Source organism: Coenobita brevimanus, chromosome 8 (genome assembly GCF_032717465.1).
Source record: "Coenobita brevimanus isolate Jiangsu-jjx chromosome 8, ASM3271746v2, whole genome shotgun sequence".
NCBI classification, from domain to species: Eukaryota; Metazoa; Arthropoda; class Malacostraca; order Decapoda; family Coenobitidae; genus Coenobita; species Coenobita brevimanus.
The window spans coordinates 31,222,748-31,245,737 of NC_136961.1; the positions used below are offsets into that span (position 1 = coordinate 31,222,748).

Here is a 22,990-nt window from a genome sequence, read left to right on the forward strand (position 1 = left end):
TCTCATGCCAGTCATACTCTGACATCATTACTGCTGAATCAATCCTGATTAATAGAATACGACCCAGTCTCCACAGTTCGATTAGCGCTACCCCAATATTCACGCAGTAACTACTTTGACAGATGAACTCATGGTTTGTTTTGTTTTTCTGATTTTGCAAAGAGTAAACATGCTACTTTTATACTTTACCCTTTTTATATCATTTCCCTCTATATTTTTTTCTTTTTATGTTAGCTCATGTATTGTATACTGTATTTGGAAAAAAAAAAAAAAAGGTTTTATATTTGCCTGGCACTGATGTTGCCCTTTAAACTTTTAGACCCACTGATGATGGAGATTGTGTCTCCAAAACGTTTGGAATAATAAAGATGCTGTATTATCACAATGTTGGTACTACTTTTCCTGGCAAGACTAACGTTCCCAAGAGTAAGATCCGTTGCGTAGATTTTATATATATATATATATATATATATATATATATATATATATATATATATATATATATATATATATATATATATATATATATATATATATATATATATATATATATATATATATATATATATATATATATATATATATATATATATATATATATATATATATATATATATATATTTTACAGGCCATAACTTGCCGCATCTTAATCGAAAATCGAAATGTTAAAAAATCCTCAAATGCATTATTAGCTAAAGAACACTGGAATTATTATCCAAAGAAGAATGAAAGTCTTATACACTCATTGTTAAATTTTTATTCTGCTTTAAATCAGCTCTTTAACTAAACCAATTACATATTATTATGAATGGAACCTTTTAAAAAGTATACCTGTTTTAACTCTTATTTGCATAGTGCCGTCTTATGCAAGTTTCCTCATTAAAGAATATCAGATGCAGATGCTAGCATTGGTTGGTCCTTGCACGGTATCACACCGGCTTGGCAGCAACACAGGCGACTTCTAACAGGAAGATCAAGATTCCAATAAAGAGGCCGATTCCAAGTAAAACAAACATGCCCTGAAACATACAATATTATTTCAAGATGAGAGATATGTCAGAGCGAAGAATCTGAAGGCACTGTATTTTCACTGTACTTAAGCAAACAGCAAAAAAATAAATCTGGCGGAGAAGTTCCAATGGTGAAGGCACTAATGACGGATATATCTATCTTCTTCCTTATAAATAATCTCTCCTAATCACGGAATGTCTGTCAGGAGATACCATCGTAATAATGAATCGAAATATTATATGACGTCGTGTAGAAAGGTTTCAACCATTGAATCACATGACATATTATTCCTTTACTCCTGCTAATTCAGTACGAACTTATCCAGCTAAGGAGAAAAACTATATAGTTTAGGCGTAAGTAAAGTCTATATCGAACGACGCCAGTTCGTAAAACATAGGCTACCCTGTGGTGTGTAAAGTAGTCTACGGATAGTAAGAAGAGAAATTAAATGCCATGTAATTAAGGGATGCTTAAAGGAATACCTAATCCCTCCACGTGTATTACTGTAGACCTTCTAAAGCTGAATAAAAATCGTTTGTGGGTTGGAATAACGAAAAATTAATAACATCCTCAGGTTCAACGGGTTAAATGATGAGTGAGAAAAAGTGCTTTTTCTTTCACTGGTGCGCTAATGATAGCCTTTACAGATTTAATGATTATGTGTCATTTTCTGAATTGCCAACTCCTTCTGTAGTAGAGGAAAAGACGATATTGATGAGAAGGAGCATCATCATCATTATCATTATGTTTGAGGGAAAAAGGTCTTGTTAACGGTGCTGAATTAAATATTATAACATTATTATTATTATTATTATTATTATAACATTATTATTATTATTATTATTATTATTATTATTATTATTATCATCATTATTATTATTACTATTATTATTATCATCATTATTATCATTATTTTATGTGCAAGTGGGTAGTATGAAACAAATGCTTACTATATAACTTTGATACACAATATGCAATAAATAAGTCTTGACAGCGAGAATCTCAATCCAAGGCAGGTAGTGTCATAGACAATAATTCAGAAGGTATGTCACTTTTGTGATTGAAATCTTTGTTATTCAATAACAAAATGTACTCCTAAGCCTCTAGAAAAATCGATATTACAAATGCAATATCTCCAGTGTTATGCTTCATGTTTATTACGGGTAGTATTTCGAGGAATCAAAATCTTCCAATACACTGCACGCATAAAATGTGATTGAAAGTACAGTCCATTGGTTTCCCTACTACTATAAATGGTAGTAAGCAATGTTAATTCGTTTCCTTTGACTAAGTATTTATTTTTAAATAAAGGCATATATCTCTGTCTCCAAATGAAAAGACAAACATCCAGCTCTGTATCTGTTTATCTTTTATTAATCTGACTTTCGTATAACAAGAAGAAACAAATGGCCAGGAGCTGCAGACTCCAAAAAGATAGAACCAACTCAGTACAGATAAATATTCATTTTGAGATGCACGAATAGAACTGTCCTCGGAAAATGGAGGTGTTGTGCATGAGGGAGAATAGAGTGAATCCGCTGTGTACATGATTTTTTTTTTTTTAACAATTTACACGGAGAGTTAATGACACGTGATGTTTGGTGTTTATGCCGCACCCAGAGAGTCAGCCAAATACAGTGCTTATTCTTAACTGTGTCACTCCCTGCCTCCCCCCTTCTTTCTCTCACTCCCTCACTCACAGAGTTACTGTACTGATGCCGTTTTTCCCACACCCAAATGGTCGGCCAAGTATATTGCTTGTCCCTAACAGTGTTAAGCCCTTCCCTCTCTGACACTCTCCTTGACGTACTGCACTTCTTGAAGAAAGGGGTCCAAGCCTATTGGGATGAATATCAGAAAAACGAAATTTTTCTCAGTGATAAACCTCCCTCCAGACCTGGTTTCATGAAGGGTGGGAACCCATAGGGCAGCATCCCACCCCCGGTTATCCTACCGAAAACTGATAGGTGCCACTGCATTTTTACCTATAGTCTGTTTCAGGGAATCTGACGCACTGATTTTGCAAGCTGAGGACACGTGAAATTGGTAACACTGCTCGGTGTTCTCGTGTGGTGATTGGTCAATTCCCGTCGTGTTTGAATGTGCACCAAACTGACTCTGTATGCTAACCAAAACTCTCATTTACTTGTAATATATCACATTATACAGATACAAATTAAAGCAATGGTATCTTTAATGATAAATATGTGCCTTTTAAAATAATACAGATAAACCTGAACGACATTCCAAACGAAACAAGTCTCAACTGGCCCCATACAGACACAGTTAGCGACTGTGGCGGGAATTCAGATGTTCCTAGCAAGGTGGTTTTGAGGTCCTGTGAAGGCACGACAGTTTTTCCTACCAGTACTACACAGTGTCACAGTCTACAGTCGACACTATGCTCTTCAGTACATCGTATAATACAGCCTTACCCTAGATACGCTTAGCTTATCTTCTAATAATTATGATTTGCGTGAGCATGCCACTGAGCTCTGTAATATGAAGGGGCTACCTCCACAGCGAGCACGTAACTTTGGCCGCCACATTGAAACACCCGCGCTCGTCGCCTCCACCATGGTAATGCAATTGGAGCACTGTTCATAGCTTGCTGTTCCTGTTTCGTTGTTGTTTACATAAGCTGAGCAGTAGACAATGGGACTCTATTTTAGCTGTGCAGTGGACCATGGCACAATATTTTCCAAACTCATCAGCTGATTTCAAAAGGTGTGGGCATCGGGTGTAATAAATAAATATCATCAGCATCTCCCTGCGCCCTTGGCGGCGGGCATACAAACTACACCTCGGTACCTACGAGAAAGTCTCTCATATTATAGAGCCCAGTGGAGCACGCGCACACACACACACACACACACACACACACACACACACACACACACACACACACACACACACACACACACACACAAACACAGATGCATGCATGTACATGTCACTTGGGTCAGTACATGCTATTCTCAATATACTGTACATACACGTTTTCATTACCTTCATATTGTAGGTAACAACAGCTTTAAAATTCCGCATTTATGTTTGTATTAATAGTCAGATTCAGTAAAAATATTTCCTACATTAATAAGTTTGGTGTTTGATTTTCCTGAACCTTTTCATAAGTATCATAAGAGTCAGACAGACAGACAAACACCCTATCCCTGGTCACCATGCACCCTCTCCTCAAGCATGATGTATCTCTGTCCCCTCGACAGAAAGCAGCCAGGAAAGTATGGATTACATCATTGTAGAATGAACCGAACATTTGTATATGGCAGATAAAAGGGAATTAAGGTAAAAGCAAACCCCATGAGAAAGTAATACTTGAACTATGCTGGTATAATGCATAAAATGCATTGCACGTTCGGTGCACGTTCAAAGACGACAGAAATTGACCAATTACCGCCGGAGAACACCGTGCAGTGTCACCAATTCCACCTGTCCTCAGCTGGCAAAATCAGTGTGTCACATCTCCTGAAACTGACTACAGTAACATAAATTTTTGCACTATGGTAGAGGCTCACTCAGGACAGGTTATAAGGATGGTGTGACCTTCAAGGGCTGCCCCTCACTGGGGAAGTGGCCCCCGGTGCCTATGGGCAAAGTCGTTATGTGTGACCCTAAGTTTTTAACCAAAAATCATGAAATGTTGCACACTGATAGACATTAACCCTGGCCATGTTTTGGTGAGGGAGAAATCCACAAAGGTTGTCTCTCATGAACGAAGAGGTGGTTCCCATGGGTCCTTGAAAAGCCATTATGCACGGCCTTAATGTTTAATCTAGTAACACAAAATCTTTATTATTAATAGGAGTTTACCTTGACTATGTTTTGGGGACGTGGTCGCTGATGACCACCTCCCAGGGGCCGAGTGCAGATACCCCCAGTGGTAGCATTGCCATAGTCTGTTTTAACCTATGAACATAAAGTTCTATACAATTGTAGATCTTTAGGTCCATGTTCTCGGCAGAATAAGACCCCAATGTGCCACCCCCCACAAGGTGGCTGAGAGTCCTGGACACAGCTGACATACTTGATCATGGTATACGAACACAAAATCTTACATACTAATAGGCGTCCACCCAAGCCACATTTAAGCAGGTTGAGACCTGTGGCCACTCTCTAAGGGGCAGGGTGATGACTACCCCTAGTGGGCACCATGGTTTTTATGTAGACATACAAAATTTTGTATAGTAGTACAGTAGTAGTTGACCTCTCAGAGCAGAGTTTGTTGTGGGTGGGACCTCCACGGTTCGCCTCTCCACCTCCCTAGTAAACAATTATTTCAACATTGCAAGGGTGGCTGCAGCTATCAAAGGTGTCTTTTGTGTTGTTATGTGTGTGACCAAAATTATTAGGATCAACATTTCAATCTCTTTGGGCAAAAATGTGAAATACATTTCAGTTCTACCCAATTATGGAGATGTCATGGCCGATACATGGCTATCCTGTCCTCGTTATGGATTAGTTATCACATACCATTCAGTTTCCCATTCTTATAGCAGAATGAATAAGGTCTCAACACAGAGAAAACGGAAAATACTTGCAAATGCCTTCACTGTCATGAGGGTCCCTTTCAAAAATGAGTCATTTAGTTATGCCCTGATCATGTCACCATTTGCAGTTTTCAACATCGGCTCATTTAATTTTTTTTTGCAACTTCCACAAAGTCCGCAAGATACACCAACATGACAAAGTCGAACTTGTGAAACACATACAGCACAACGTCCCCTTCCCCCTCCCTGGGAGCCGCTATACTTCCTGATTTGCTGCTAGATAATACAGCTTCCCCTAAACAAACATACACACCTTACCCTTATATATATATATAGATAGATAGATAGATACATAGATAGATAGATAGATCGATATAGATATAGATATATATCGATAGATAGATAGATAGATAGATAGATATGTATGTATGTATACACTTATCTTCGTAAATCTGGTGGGCCATACCAAGGCCGTCTCTATTTGAAGGCCTGGGTGTGAGATTGGTGACGTCACAGGGATGAGTCGGACCGCCGCACCGCCACTCGCTTGCTACTGTTGCTCATACTACTTATCTAATTCCTTCGTGTTACATATATTGACTACTTTCTTATAACTATTTCTGTCAGCACTTACATTTGGCAAGTACATTTTTCATTAGGTTAGGTTACACTGACACTGTAAAGGAAATTAATAATGCTATTGATGCTTAGCATTTTCATCCTAAGGAGTGATAGCAATGGGTGTACGACTGCTGTATGAAGAGGAACGTAGAACTTTACAAAACAAAAACAGTCTAGTCATATTTAATTTACTCTGACAAAACAGAAAGAAAAGAAACAAAGAACAGAAAGAAACGAAAACTTCTAATAGTGAAATTTATGTCAAAGTTCGTATCACCTAGAATATGTAGGGATGCCACCAGCTTATTTTAAGGTATTTCAGAAAGCTAACTACTGTACGTTTGGCTTGGTGAACAGCTTAAGTATAGTTACTAATTATCAAGGGTTACTCTGCTATTAGTGCCTTGCTGAACTCAACTATTTCATTAGTTTTGTGGACACTGAGCTCCAAGAAATTGCCCTTGCACCATTTAGTAAAGTAGTCTAGTTCCTGTCTGTAAATAAGATAACTTCTTACAAAGTGAAACTAATGCAGTATCATCAGCATACTGTAGGCTAAATAAAAAGCCTACAGGAGTTATGTACACATCTACAATCAATAGTACCATATAAGAGTAGGACCCAATCAGAAGTCGTGATAGCACACAACCTTGGGGGGTCCCTGTGTTTACAACTGACTGTTTTGAATTTTTACTCATAAATTTCACATACTTGTACAGGGGTATGTAAAATTATGAATCCACAAGATAAGAGTTGACATTCACTAAAATTTGTTTCTTCATCAAAAGATAGGGCTGTATGGTGCTGAATGCACTTGAAAAAACAACAAATAATATTTTTGCAAAGTGCATAACTGATCTGGTGTTGACATTTTCCATAAAGTTGAGAACAAAATCTATGACTGATAGTGTAGCATCTTCAACACACTTTTTCTCTCTGTAAGGAAACTGTAAAGCATCCACATTATATTTAACCTGCTCATACAAAAATTTGTTGATAACATGTTCAAGACATTTCATAAAAATATATGTCAAAGCCACAATGGTCGATAATCATTATGGCATTTTGGTGTCCTGGTTTTTGGGACAGGAACTATCTCAGAAATTTTCCACAGTCTCGGTATGTATGTCTCGTTTAGAGAGCATTGGAATATTTCACACAGAATTGGAGCTAGTTGTTCCTTATAGAAAGAAATCGCCTTTGCACTTGTTTTATCAGGTCCAGCAGCTTTACATTTAACCCTCTTCAAGCTGTCCATGATGTCATTCTGAGTTATATAAAACTATTTGCTCATCATTTTTGGTTTTCAAGATAGTGTGTTGGTGCATGGACAAGTCATGGATGTCAAACCTACAGTAGAAATTATTTAGGTCATTACAATAATTTTCAGGATTCTGTACATTTGGCATGCCTGCTTTCTTTGTAAAACTAGTGATTTTCCCAAGACCACTCCAAGCTGCCTTTGTGTCATATACCTAAATAGGTTTTTAATTTTCTCTGTGGCCTTTTTTTTTTTTTTTTTTCATTAGACAATCATATCAATTTTTTACTGTAAAGTTTTTAAATTTGCCCTATCGTTGCTTACAAAACAACTTCTTTCTCATTCAACAATTGTTTAAGTTCATTTGTGATCCAGGGTTTATTTGGGTAGCATTTCACTATTTTACTTGGAACCACAGTATCAGCACAGAAAGAAATGTATGAATTTCGGACATCAACATTGTGAGCAGTACTAGCATTTACTTCATATAGCACACTCCAGCCAGTCTGATCTGAACAGCCCCAAAGAGTTTCACACTTTCACATGAATCCGCACTCCATGCCTGGACAGATTTCACTACAGGTTTTGAAGTTTTTAGCTTTTGCTTACAACGGGTTTTAATATAGACATATCGTGGTGCAATAGTCTTAATGGTTTGAGTTTTTTAGACACACCTTTGTTTTCTAATGCCATAACAGTGATTCAAGATATTCTGACCTATTGTAGCAAAATCAATTTATTGTTGGTAATGAGGAATAGTTCTCAAAATGTGAGCCATTAAAATTTCCTGTTATTATTTTAATTGCATCTGGAGAACTAGATTGAATCTTGCATACTTCATCATGCAGGTGTTCTTCGGCAGTTTTCACATTAACACCAGGTGGGATGTATACGACTATTAAGATAGAATGGCCTCAAAGACAATGACATGAATTCAATATTGTCATTATGGACCTTGTTCACAAGTTATATCCCTCCACCACTGATTGTTGACATAAGCACAAACACTACCACCACCGTTTTTCCCCAGTTATGTTGATTTGTCACTTAATTAATTCAAAGCCATGTAATTGGTAAGCAGGGTCTTGGTCATTCTCTGTGTCAATTCAAGCCTTTGCTAAGCTGATAGCTGATGCTTTTCAGGAGGCATAATTCACATTCCACCCAATGAACAATCAGCCCATCCCCGACACGATGCTTCAGGAGCTGCCCTCATCAGATAAACCCCACTCAGCACCCTCATGTGACATGTGCAAGATGTCACTTCACCTTAAATAATGCTCATCCCTCTATCTTTCATTCTGTCACCTTCCCCCTACTTTTCATCCTTACTTTTCTATCCGACAAAGCATACTGACCGCGCCAAAGGAAGGCTCGGTCTCCTCTAAAGGGGAAGAGTATGTTAAAACGAACTAACGAACGAACCATTTGCACTTGGCTGCCAGTTCATCCACTTATTTCTTACTGAGCGGACATTGCCTGAGACACACACGTTGGTAGAGGAAGTTTTGAACCCCTCTTTCTGCACCGTACTCTCACTCTGCAATGCAGTCCTCATTTTCTTCCATACCCAGTACGTCTGACCATCTCAGGAATTCCATTTAGGGCTGTCGTGTCAAGGGAAGCCAGAGACAGAAATTCGTCACGGCTGGGAACGAGCCGTCCATTGTTGTTTACATTCAGCCCGCCATTTCCGCCAGCTGACATGGATGCCTCACTAAAAATTATGCCTCCTAGCACAAACCGACAAAGTAATGACAAAAGTCTGGCTCAGCATGACCACTAGTCACTTACGTATTGCCTGGTATGTATGGAGACACCTCAAGCCATGAAAAATTGCTTATAAACTCGTAAAAACAGGGGAGCTGGAAGATACACTGGTTGTCCTCTGTGTGACGCCCCCCCGACTTCCACTAACCGACTCCTCCTGTGACGTCATCATCAGCTGCCGCCAGTACACCCAGGCCTTCACATATAGACGGCCTTGGCCATACCAGCGGAAGGAGATCCGCCCAGACTCAGCATGAGGACAGGGAAACTCTTGCTGGACCAGTCATCAGTAAGGGATCAGGCCAAATGTTTCCAGGCCCACTGACTTGTGGATTGCTCTTGGATGGGTTACAGCTAAAGGAGTAAACCCCGAACGAAAAATCCTTGACCGGAGGCCCACGGCAAACCGGGCACAACAGACAGAGCTTCCACCATACTTCTATAACCTGTTCATTAGATGGTCATCATAAATCTTCATGCCACCACCATAGGTTGAAAAAAGCCGGGTCAAGTGGTGGTAAGGACTGGACACCATAACCATCATGTCAAATCCATTCATTGTATAAGTCCATTACTTCACTTACCTCCCATTTCATCGTTTAATCCAAATCAAAAGACTTACGGTGACAAGTCATGGATCTAGCTGGAAGTCACTAGCTCAAGTCTTGCACATAGGTGGCCCTTCACTAGTGGCCATTAGCACGATGGCATAGGAGCATGTCATGCCTGCAGCAACCTTCAGTGCGACTAAGCAGATACTATCTATCTATCTATCTATTGTCAGACGCCTCAATCCCGTTTGGGGTGGCCACAAACAAATCGCCTCCAAGTCGCCCTGTCCCCCGCCATTTCACTGCCCTGCTCCCAACTCACACCCCCCTCTCTCATATACCTCTCCACCCCATCCCTCCATCTCATCCTCGGCCTCCCCCTCCCTCTTCCCCCCTCCACCTCACTCACATACACTCTCTTCGTCAGTCTTTCACCCTCCATCCTCTCCACATGGCCAAACTACCTCAGTGTGTTCCTCATAACGCTTCCTATCACATCCACATCCACACCACAAAGCTCCTTTATATCCTCATTCGTCAGCCTGTCTCTCCATGTGACTCCACAGGCTCCTCTTAAATAACTCATTTCCACTGCTCTCACTCTTGACTTGTGTCCTTCCAACAATGTCCAAGCTTCACTTCCGTACGTTAGAGTTAGTATCACAATACTGTCATGTAGTAACTTTTTCACTTCCATGCTCACTTCCCTGTTTCTTATCACTGCTTTCAAAGAACCAGCAACCTTTCTTCCCTGCTGTACCCTTTCAAGCACTTCACCCTCCAAACCTCCATCCTTACTCATCACACTACCCAAGTACTTAAAGGTACTCACATTTTCCAATTCCTCACCATCCAACCTCGCTGTACATTCACTAACTTCACCTCTCTCAAGACCATCACTTTACTCTTCCCTACATTCATCTTTAGGTTCCGTTTCTTACACACTCTCTCAAACTCAACCACAAAGCCTTGCAGCTCCCCTTCGTCTTCACTCAACAACACAGTATCATCTGCAAACAACAGTACAGGGAGTTTCCAAACACTATCCTCTCTCACCAGGGCCACTCCAACATCCACTACACTACCTTGTACCTCTTTTATTACCCCATCCATGTACAGATTGAACAACCATGGAGACATGACACATCCCTGTTTCAAACCAACTTTCCATGAGAAAAATTCACTTAGTTCACCATTCACATGCACTGCAGCCTTCGCACCATCGTACATACTCTTCACAGCATTCAACAACTTCCCATCTACTCCATATATTCTTAACACTTTCCACAATCCTTGTCTATCCACCCTGTCATATGCTTTCTCCAAATCCATGAAAGCCGCATACAACTTCTTTCCCTTCTCTAGAAACTTTTCCACTAAAGATCTAAGAACGAATATCTGATCTACACAACCTCTTCCCTTCCAAAAGCCTCGCTGTTCTTCAACTAATTTCTCTGTTCTTTCTCTAACTCTGTCTATAAGTATCCTACCATAAACTTTTCCTATCATACTAAGAAGACAAATGCCCCTATGATTACCACACACTTCTTTTTCCCCTTTTCCTTTGTACAAGGGAATAATTATACCTGACTTCCAATCCTCCGGGACTCTACCTTCCTCCCAGGCCAATCTGCACATCTTCCACATCCATTCTACTACTATCTCTCCCCCATGCTTCAGCATTTCACCACACACTCCATCAATTCCTGGGGCTTTCCCCGATTTAAGTTTCTTTATTGCTTCCACAACTTCTATCCTACTTATTTCTTCCTGTCTTCTCACCTCCCTCCTTCTCCCAGCCATTCCCCAGCCACATATACTCGCATTATTTCCATCCTCTACGTTCAACAATTCCTTAAAGTGTTCTCTCCATCTGCTCACTTTTTCTCCCTTCTCCACTAGTAATCTACCATTTTTATCTTTCACTCCCCTGCTAACTTCACTTCCACCCTGTCTTACTCTTTTCACTTCTCTCCAGAACATTTTCTTACAGTCCCTCCACTTTACACTCAAATTCCTTCCAAATTCCTCATCCACTCTCTTCTTACTCTCTCTTACTAATCTTTAAACCTCTCTCTTTCTTTCCACATATAACTCTCTCTTCCACCTCTCAACTTCTTCCACGCCCCTATTTCTCATCCATTCATTGTATGCTTTCTTCTTTTGTGCCACAGCCTGTTTCACCTCTTCAGTCCACCGTTCCTTGCACCCCCCTCCGTCTTCTCTTCCTTCCACACACCACATCACATGCTGCACATATTTCTTCTGTAAATATCTTACACACACACCTTCCACGTCTCCCATCTGCTCCAATTCATATTTGCCCAATCGTTCCTCCACTTCTCTCTTATACTCTGCCTTTTTCTCATCCTCTTGTAACCTTTCCACTCTCCTTGCAACTACTCCTTCCTCTCGTCTTTCCCTTCTTCTATTCCTCCATCTTACTTGCATTCTAATTCTGGCCACCACCAAGTAGTTGTCAGAAAGTCCACTCCCCCAACCTCTATACACTCTTGCATCCTTTACACATCTTCGCATCCTTTCATCCACACACACATAATCAATCATTGCCTTCCTTTCATTCAGTTCACCACCCACCTTCTCATCACTCGCCATATATACCTGTGGATCATTTTATGCCTGAAGAGGGTATTGGCTATCACCAACCCCCTCCCAGCACAAATGTCCACTAACGCACTCCCATTCTCATCTATCTCAACAGGCACACCCCACTCACCAACTATTCCATCCACCTTCACATTCCCAACTTTACCATTCATATCACCAATCAAAAACACTCTCTCATTCCTTCCAAACTTTTCCATGCACACTTCCACATTTGTCCAGAACTCTTCTCTCACTCTTCTAGCACGATCTTGCGTTGGTGCATACACACACACAATCGCCCACATTTGTATTCCAACTTTCAACTTTACCCACACAATCCTTGACCCAACTGATCCATACTGTCTTATGCTCTTCTTCCATCTTTTACTCACAACTATACATACTCCTTCCTTTGCCCTCTCATTCTCACCTACTCCTGCACATATACCCCATCCATACTCCCATTCTCTCACACTTTCTCCTTCCCATTTTGTTTCAGTTATTCCACATACATCCACTTTCGCACCCTCAAGCACCTGGACAATCTCTCTCTCTTTCACCTCATCATTCGTTCCTCTTACACTCCATGTACTCAATACCAAGTCCTTTGTCCGGTCCTGGGTCGTCATCGTTTGGTCAGTCCTTGTCCGAGGTTTCTTGTTTGTTTTTTTAGTTAGTTGTTTTCCGGGGAGGGGCACTAACCCTCCGCCAACCCTTTTAGTCGCCTTTTACGACAAGCAGGGATACTGGGGGAGTATTCTTGAAAACCCCCCTACCCCCAGGGGGTAGCAGATACCTGGCCAGAAAACCACATTGGTCAAGGCATCCCACACTGCACTAAAAACTCTAAATGAATCACTCTGATTCTTGCTATGTGGAATATATGATAAATTGCTTGAAATTGACCAAGACACAAGATCATGCCATAAGACTGCTCTCACTGCCCATGAGCTGAAAAGATATGAAATCGATAATGCTGCCCTGTCTGAGACAGGAGAGGGCAACCTCACACAACATAATGAGAAACTCATCCTGCTTGAAGATTTCAATGCCAGAGTAGGAAAAGATAATCACCTCTGGCAAGTCATTATAGGCTGCCATGGTGTTTGTAATATGAACAACAATGGCCTTAGACTGCTATCTGTATGCTCAGAACACATTCTGGTCATTGCCAACACCATTTTTCAATATAAAAGTATACACAAAACCGAATTGCTGCACCCACAATAAGAATACACACAAGACAACATGGATGCATTCATAATAAGAATAAACACAAGACCACATTTATGTACCAACAATAAAAGTATACACAAGACCACATGGATGCACACACACTCTGGACACTGGCACCTAACTTTGTCATTGTAAGGCAGCAAGGCCGAAGAGAAGTTTTTATAACCCGAACAATAAGAGGTACTGAGTGCCCCACAGAAAATTACCTTACACTACCCAAATTGCAGTCATACATCAACAAATGGACTGTAGACCATCCTATAAGAAACTAAATTGCAGTATTTTTTAGGATGAGACTTCCTGCAACATCTTCCACAGCACTACTACAGACAAGCTCTCTCAATGCCCACCACATGATCCAAACAAGAATGCAACAATCCTAGAAGCAGAGTGGCTGAACATTAAGAAATTGCTTCAAAGCACTGGAGAAGAAACCCTAGGCTTCTCCGACCACCATCATAAAGTCTGGTTTGATGAAAATGCTGAAGGAACACATGACCTTCTTGCAATAAAGAACAGACCACAAACAACTGGTTGGCTCATATTAGCACCCTAAACCTAAAAATATAATTCCAGACTCTCAGAAGCGAAACCCAGAGAATACTGTATGACATGGACAAAAAGCATGGACTAGGCAAGAATGACAGCTGCAAGGATTGACAACTTGGGTCATATATGTCCATAAAAATCGTGTATGGGCCAACGAGACACAACATAACCCTTTCTCAGTCAGCAGAAAGGGAGCTTCTGAAAGACAGGCATGCAGTCCTAGACGGATGGGCACAACACTTCAGTACATTACTGAATCGAAGAAACCTTGTGGAGCACAGTATCTTTCATAACGTCCTAAATTTCCTTAAGTGGGAGATCTTGATGTCCCACCTACTCTTGCAGCAACTGTTCAGGCCATCCAGTTCCTAAAAAATTACAAAAGCTCTGGCCCTGATAGCATACCATCAGAACTAATAAATAAGGGTGGCCAGTTGCTCCACCAGTGCCTCCATGATCTTATACTGACTTCCTTGAACCAAGAATGAATTCCATCTGAATGGTTTATTTCTGATACAAGAAAAGGGACGCTCAAACTGTGACATCAGAGATATCTCCTTCTTCGTGAATGCTAGCAAAATACTAAGCAAGATACCGTTATCCAGACTGACAACACATCTAACATAGTCAACACTTCCTGAAAAAACAATGTGGATTTACAGAAGACTGACGCATCTGTGATATGATATCTGCTGCCTGACGATACCACGAACAAAACTGTGACTTGTATATTGCATTCATCGATTTTGCAAAATCATTTGATGCTGTAAACAGAGAGCTTTTATCGAATGATCTTTCGTAATTTGGAGTTCCAGACAAATTTCTTACCATCCTGAAGAGCTGGCATGACGATATGAATGCTCGTGTATCCAAGGTGGGAGCAAATCCGAACCCTTCAGCATGGCGTGGGAGTAAAGCAAGGATGTGCCTTGGCTCCTGTCATTTTCATTATATATCTCACTGCAGTCACCCTTTAAAGTTACCAACAAATGAACCCTGATGGTGGAATAAAAATCCAGTTCCATCTAAACTGTAACTTATTCAATCTCAGGCATCTTCAAACACAATCAAAGACTAAAGTGGCTCATTTCCTAGAGCTAGAATACACTGATGACTCTGCTGTCCTTGCATTTACCCTACAATCCCTACAACTGAGTCTTACCATTGTCACCAACATAAGCCATGAAAAGGGACTCCGAGTAAAAATCAACAGAACAGAAATAATATCTCAGAGAAACAATCCAGGAGAGCCTCTTGCATATCCGATAAATAGCGACAATGTAAAACAAGTGGGGAATTTTACTGGCCTTGGAAGTGTGCTCACAGATAAACATAACATTCATACAGAAGTTCTTGCAATAATCAGCCACGCCTCAGCCTCATTTAGATGTCTCAGATCCAGAGTCTTTGAAAACACCAACTTGAGAATCGAGACGAGGGTATCTGTATATACGTCTATATGCCTCTCCACTCTCTTATAAGATGCTGAATCTTGGTCTACCCACCGATATCACATCAAACAAGTTGAGTCGTTTCCCATACGATGCTTACAGTGCATCGAAGGACTTACATGGGAGGATAAAGTCCTTCACTCACAATTTCTTCAGCAGGCGAAGTCAACCACCATAGAAACCATGCCAACTAAAATGCAGCTGAGATGGGTTGGACACGTGTTACACATGTCTTAGCACCGCCTTCCCCACCAGGTTCTATATGGCCAACTCCTTGCAGCACACCACAACCCAGTTGGAGCGAAGAAAATATATATTGATCATATAAGTACAATTCTGAAGAAATGCAGCATCATACCACAAGATCTTGAAGCCAATCCCTCTGACAGAGAACAGTGGTGAGCCCTCTGCAGCAAAGGAGCCATTCATCTCGAAGAAGCTCGGAATGTGGCCAGAGAAGACTGTAACAACCAAGGTTCACCCTCCCAAAAAAGTATCAGCCCCTTAGGGTACGATGGTTGTGAAAATGAGCAAGTTCTACAGACACACATGAATCTTTAAATCTAATGCCTCAAAACATATACCATTCAGTATGTGATTTTTGTTTTTTTTGAAGGGGATGCAATTTCGAGTTCTAATCATCCCGAAGATAAAACTTTCACATATAATCACAGAATGCCATATATTACAATGTTTCGTCCATGTATCAGAATGATACGTGCCGTTAGAGGGCCGATTATTTATTCTGGGAGGGTGTACAACCAAAACAGAGTTCTTCCAGCAAACCCGGACTTGAGATGACGAGTGTTTGGCAAAGTTTGTGGATCCCGAATTGGTCTGTAAAGACACACATGCTGTCACCACAGACAGTGAAAAATACTTTATCATTGGGTATAGAAGTCATCGTCTTCTGTAGCAGAAGAACAGCTCTAAGTGTGTGTGTGTGTGTGTGTGTGTGTGTGTGTGTGTGTGTGTGTGTGTGTGTGTGTGTGTGTGTTTGCAAGACAAGCAGACAGACAGATACAGGAGAGAGACGGAGCGAGTTAAAATTAGGCAGTACAGGAAAAACTGCTCATGTAAGTCTGATTTCCCTTTAGATATGTTTCAAGATACTGATCTTAAATCCCTGTAAAAAGTGTGTATATATATTCATATATTAATCTTCCAGCACCTTTCTCTAATGTCTGTACTACTCTAAAAACAAGTTAATAGGTAATAATATTTAATTCCTGCACTTTGTAACTGTGCATATGACATTACCAGAAAAAAAAAATGTATAGGACTATAAGAAGACCTCCGCTAGTGACACATCTGACTGCAGACTTCATTTTACGTACCCATAAGTTACTGAGTGAGAGGACGGCGTTGACAGTGATGACCCTAGGAGTGTTGAGGCACGAGGTGGTGTTGGGCAGAGAATACCGCTGCCACTGGTCAAACAGACCAAACTCCACGACACCCTCAGCCCTGTCCAACAATTTAGCATCGTCAGCATTCAGCATCATTATAATCATCATCATCATCAATGATTATTATTAAATTTATTACCGACATCCTCTCCATCGTAATCAGCAACACCATAATCAACATTGTCATTTCAAATTCTTGATTACGATGATGTAAAGTGAATTTTATTTTTACTACTGTCGGACGATTATATGCTGCTCAAAATATCATCTTGGTGTAAACTTCCAACATTTCTGGAGGGGTAGTTGAACAATAACAGTAGAATAATTAAGCTAAAATGTTTACCTTCTCACGTTGTCTCTTACGTGTTCTCTCTGGCTGTGCATATAGAGAGGCACCAAACCATTTATTACACACGCAGTGTGCAGTTCTCTGCTCCTGACTTGCCATATCAATGAACTGCTTTGGTAAATGCCTGACTATTGATCGAATGATAGAACCCAGAAATGGAGTGATTACCCTTGCTGATTTCACCCTCTAAACATAGAAAAAACGTTCGTGTAAACTTATGAGCATAATATCCGATATGTAATTGTTAAAATTGATGGAAGTTAGCTCCGTGCTGACTCAGTAAATACAATACATTTTGCTATTTGCTTTCTCTGCCCTAGCATAGCTTAATAACATTCATCAATTAACAATCACATTGATAATTAAGTTTATGAAAAATGAAGTATTTATATAAAAAAAATATGTAAACAATGAGTAAACTATACTAAACATGTTTTGAAGCTTGGTGTGCCACCAGCTGCAAAGTTCTCTACCTACCCGGTACCTGCACATGGTGGCAGTTCACTGATATCATCTGTAACTTACACCAAGATACCTAGGTCAAATAATGTATAGGCTATGGCCTACAATAGCATGTTTTATTATTACCTGTCGTTCTTTAACTTTTTATGTTCTTCCTTGATTATAAGTATACTAATATCTATAGGCCTATGCATCAGCATATTTAAATTCATATTTTGCATTGTTTTGATTATATAGATGGTGACTAGGTGTCAGTTACTAGAATATTGCTTGCACTGTAGGTGTACGAGCAGTCTTTATGTGGATCACTACAGCCATGATGAGACGTAAATGTGACTGAGGAAGAAAATATCAGTCTGGTGCAGGCAAACAGATGCAAAGCACTGAAACTGAAAGTGATTGGAATTAGCTTTGTAAAATCACAAGTTGGCTTAAGAGTACGACAGTGACAGTTGGGTTATCTTCCACTGAAGATGATAACAACGAAGTCGAGAAGGAAAACAAAACCACAACTTCAGTACTTCCTATTATTGGCCCTGTTGCTGCTTCTAGAATTGCTGATTGCGAACTTAGCGCGATGAAGGCTCAAATTCTTCTTCAAAATGTGGTCCAAAAGAAGTCAGTGGAACGGCTGATAATTATGAAGAAGACATTGGCCCTTGGCCAGAACAACTAACTGAGGAGTTCAGAAACTATAGGATCGAGAAGGGTAGTGCAGGAATTCGTAATGTAGAGAGTGACTACAATAATTCTATTGTGCGTGAGGAAAATAAAACTCTTCATCGGTAGAGAGGTGGCCTGCAGTCCTACCGGACCCGGGTTCAAATCCCGGCTGGGGCAGGGAACAGTTTAAGGATTTGAATTTCTTAAAATCAGACTTTACTGATCTACTAGAAGACCCGCCGACATGTTGTAAAAATACTCCAGCTAATACCAATACACCAGTCCTGTGTGAGACAGCCCTAGCATGTATTCAATATGGACGCTGGGTGTTAGCGCCGAGGTGGTGACATGTAGAGGTGTATGGTATGTAGGAGGACTACTGGGCCTTGAGAGCAGTCTGTGAAGCCTATGCCCAGAGTCGGACACATTAAAAAAATAATAATCTGAAGAAGAAATCGACCTCAGCTGGCTTTGCTATTCTGAAGAGACCTGCCGTCTCTTCTGCTTTATGTGCCGCCTGATGTCACACATTATAAGTCGGTTTATGCTCATGTTACAAGTCTGGAAGCATGCTAGGGACTCAAAAGAAGGGCACAGCAATTCACATCAGCACAAAGAAGCAAATCGAGCTTGGCCAGTAGAAAATCTTTGTGACGGTGCATTAACGCTGGGCTAGTTCGTCAGTACTAGTAAGAACGGCACTACTGGTACGAAGTGCTACGATTGTATTTGGATGTCCTTATGTTTCTATGTGAACGAGGTCTGTCCAATCGAGGTGATAGGTTCTGTGCATAATGGGACATTATATGGAAGTGATGGAGCTTCTTAGCAAATATGACACTTTCCTCGCGGCACATCTCTACAAACATGCCAGCCAAAGGAGTGGTCATGTAAACTACCTCACATCAACAGTATGTAACGGACTAATTAATGTGCTGGGTGGACAAGTGATGTGTCCCATTGTAGCAGAAGTTTAGAGGGCCAAGTATTACTGAATATCAGCGGACTCTACTCATGACGTATTGCACATGGACCAGCTATGCCTAATTATCCGTTGCATATTGCCAGAGGGGCCAGTAGAGCATTTCTTGATGTTTGTTCCCTTAGTGAATAATTCCGAAAAGAAAATCGCAGAAGTAGTGCCGGAATTTCTGCAAACGAACAAAATTCTGATCTCTGACTGTTGCGGTCAATCATTCAACAGTGCCAGCGTCATGTCTGGAAAATGCTTCAACAGGTGCACATAAAAATTCACTGTGAATTTGCCGAGTTAATTCCTTGCATGGCTCATTTTCTGGACCTCGTTGGGATGTGAGCTACTGAGTGCTGCACGGCTACTGTGACTATCTTTTGTGTCATTCAGCAGGTGCATGTTTATCTCATTGAAGTTAACCTATCTTTGACATAAAACACACAGATGCTCTGAAACACATGCCACTTGTCAAAAGTTTGTCAGATAACCGTGGTCGGCCCTAGCAGAAGCTGCAGAAGCAGTGAACAATGGGCATCAGCAGAATATCATGGTATGAGACAATTTAACAGTGGATGAACATCTAAATGCAGAGGCTGGATGTGAGGCTTCTGCTATTTTGAAGGAACTCGAAAAAACTAGAGACGATGATTCTAATAGTAACATGGCAGAAAATTCTAAAGGGGTTCAGTGCGACAAGTCAGCAATTACAAAAGTCAAGCCTCGGTCTAAAAACAGCAGTGAAACTACTCGAGTCACTGAAAGAGTTGGTACTGGATCTATAGGAACAGTTCAACGACTATGAACAGATTGCTATCGAAAAATGTAGTCATAGCGCATATGAAGATAATCGACAACATGTTCGAAGGAGGAAGCGACATCACGATGCATTAGACAGCATAGATGACACTCAGTTACCACCCAGAGAGTGATTCAGGACCACATCCTACATACCCATCACTGATCAGCTAACGTCAGTAGGAGATGGCCTTAAAGCTTATGAAACACTCCAGCAACAATTCGGTTTCTTGTCAGAGACAATGTCTGTGCACACAGACAAGCTTCTGGACTCCACTGCCGACCTGGTCATCTGCTATCCGAATGACCTGGAATAGAACCATCTCTGGTTTCGAAATTTATACATACCCAGGCATTTCTCAAGACGATGCAGACAGAAGACTGTGAAAAATTGATTGAAACGAGTATGTTTTCCACAATAGCCTGCTGTGATGTGGTGACAGTATTCGCCAATGTGGAGATAGCTCTACGTATTTACCTGCCAAGGTCTGTGGCGAACTGCACTGGCGAAAGATCATTCTCAAAACTCAAAAAAGGACCAAGAACTCTCTGCATACTACCATTTGACAAAATCGAGTGGGATCACTGGCCGTATTGATTGTAGAACAAGAACTGTTCAAAAGAGTCAGCACACGAGAAGTAATTGAGAACTTTGCGTGCTTCAAAGGGTGGCAAAAAAAATTTCAATGTGTATAATTATTCAGTCAAGTTTGTGATTATTTTTTCTATACCATTAATTCATCTCACAGCAGTGTAATATGCTAGGCTAATATTTATCAAAAATATGTTTTCAGAAATGAATGTTTTGTCATGCATAAACCGTTGTTTTGCCTTTTCCAAGCCAAAGTTAGGTGCATTTACATGTAGATAATGACAGTAACAATGGCCCAATGTGCTAAGGCCCTGACGGGGCCCCATGTACTTCTAGGGCCCAGGGCCCCATAACATGTATATCTGGCCTAAGGTTAAGCTTTACTTCACTGTACAAAATAAAATTGTTACCCTCCAGATATAACAGGAAAGAGAATCAGAAATGCAGGAAAACCATCATCAGAGAGCCATTAGAAATGGACCTGAGATCCAGCACAATATCAGCCGTGTCTTCAAATTTTCCTGATCCATCCCTGAAGCGGTACCATTTATTCGTTATGTCTTTACCAGATTATGAACTTCTTCAGTTCAGTAACATACTCTTCAGTTCATTTTTACTACATCCAGGCTTTCTTTCTCTCTCTCTCTCTCTCTCTCTCTCTCTCTCTCTCTCCAGTTTAAGATAAATCATTCGTGTCTCGGGAGTTAAATGAGGCAACACGTTGTTGCCTACTTGAATTAGTTAGCTCCCTAAAAAAAAAAAAAGTGAATATTTCGGACACTCGTTGGTCGTATTGATTCAGTAACTCAAATGCCTCAGGGTTCTTGATTTCACACGAATGTGACTTGATCAAATGGAGGAGTTAAATCCATTTATGCCTATGAAATTTATGTTTATTAAGAAAAAAATGCACACAGATAAATCTGGGAAAGGTCCAAATCTAGTGGAAAGGGTTGCATATTTTATGTATACTTATTTTCGATATGTGGCATAACCACTGACCGCCAGATGTCGGTCAGAACGGACAAAAAATTGGTAGTGCGGTGGAGCCGGGTTTCGTTAGGAACCACAATTGTTTTCCCGGGACAGTTTGAAGTGGCCGCCACTTTATCTCATCACCAAAAGCTCGAGGGAGACTTGCACCAGCTCACCCAACCATACCTCAGTCGTCCATGTGACTCTGCCTGGCGTAGGAAGATCTTTTCCTAACCTTTCTTGTTCGATTTCGTTTCCGTCTCAAGTAGACTTTAGCCTCATCCACCCCTGCCAAGCCTCTTTCCACGGACACTAGGAAAGGACTCAGTTTGTGCCATAGGGCGTTCCTTGGACACCACTGTGGCAGCTTTATCTAATAATGGAGAAGTTGTCACACAGACAGCAAAGCCATAATCTACGCCGTTGCCAGACACACGAACACATCCTGTTTTCACGCAAAAATTTGTCCTCTTCCTCTCGTCATTACTCAGAAATGCACCGACCTAGAGACAAGGTGTTACTTTCATTCTCAAGAAGAGTTGCTGAGTAATATGGTCCTTAATTAATTTCCCTAACTGCTCTAGTTTCTGAGATATTAAGATTAGAAGCAAATCTACTATTTTTTTTTTCCATACTGAGGTGAGGTGCAAGCATCTTTTTGCCTGGAGTCCATGGGTTAAACAGTAATTTTACAAGGGACAGTTTTCTCCACGTTCATTATGATGTTCGCCAGTTGAAATAATGGCAGCTCTCATCACATGTCAGGGATGCGGGTCAGAATATCGCAACTTTTTCCGTATAACTGACAATGCCAAAAGGACAGGAATGGGTAATTAGCATTATAGATGGCCAAGGAGGTGTAACAAGGCCTTTAGTTTATTATAACTTATTCTTAACTAGGACCCAAAGACCCAGGAAGCCATTCTTATATTTTTCTTCTGCTACAAGACGATTATATTCAGCTTGGGAGTGAATTACCGAAATGGAGAGGGTAGGTTTTGGCTCCCATCAACTTATTCAGTGAAAGGCGTTTCCTAAGTTCAATAAATCGATATTTGGTAGTAATAATCAAGCAGATGTGTAGTTTCTTTCTGTGTATTCAGAGAAAACATGGAAACTACATACTCAACCATAAGATGTATATGCCACTTTCTTTGAAGTCCAAGTGTGCACAAACTCCTATTTCTTATCATTTTTATATTTCGTA

At 40.6% G+C, this 22,990-nt stretch overlaps 1 protein-coding gene across 1 annotated transcript in view; it reads right to left on the reverse strand.

The window, feature by feature from the left end:
• Window positions 1-929: 929 nt before the first annotated feature.
• The window catches only part of LOC145407291 (glutamate receptor ionotropic, delta-1-like), a 528,461-nt gene continuing 506,400 nt past the window's right edge, over window positions 930-22,990 (reverse strand). Inside the window, exons 11-12 of the mRNA XM_080278315.1 lie at window positions 16,903-17,032; window positions 930-1,019 (exon numbers count right to left, since the gene is read on the reverse strand). Coding sequence (XP_080134441.1) covers window positions 930-1,019; window positions 16,903-17,032 — 220 coding nt within the window. The remainder of the gene's footprint in view (window positions 1,020-16,902; window positions 17,033-22,990) is intronic.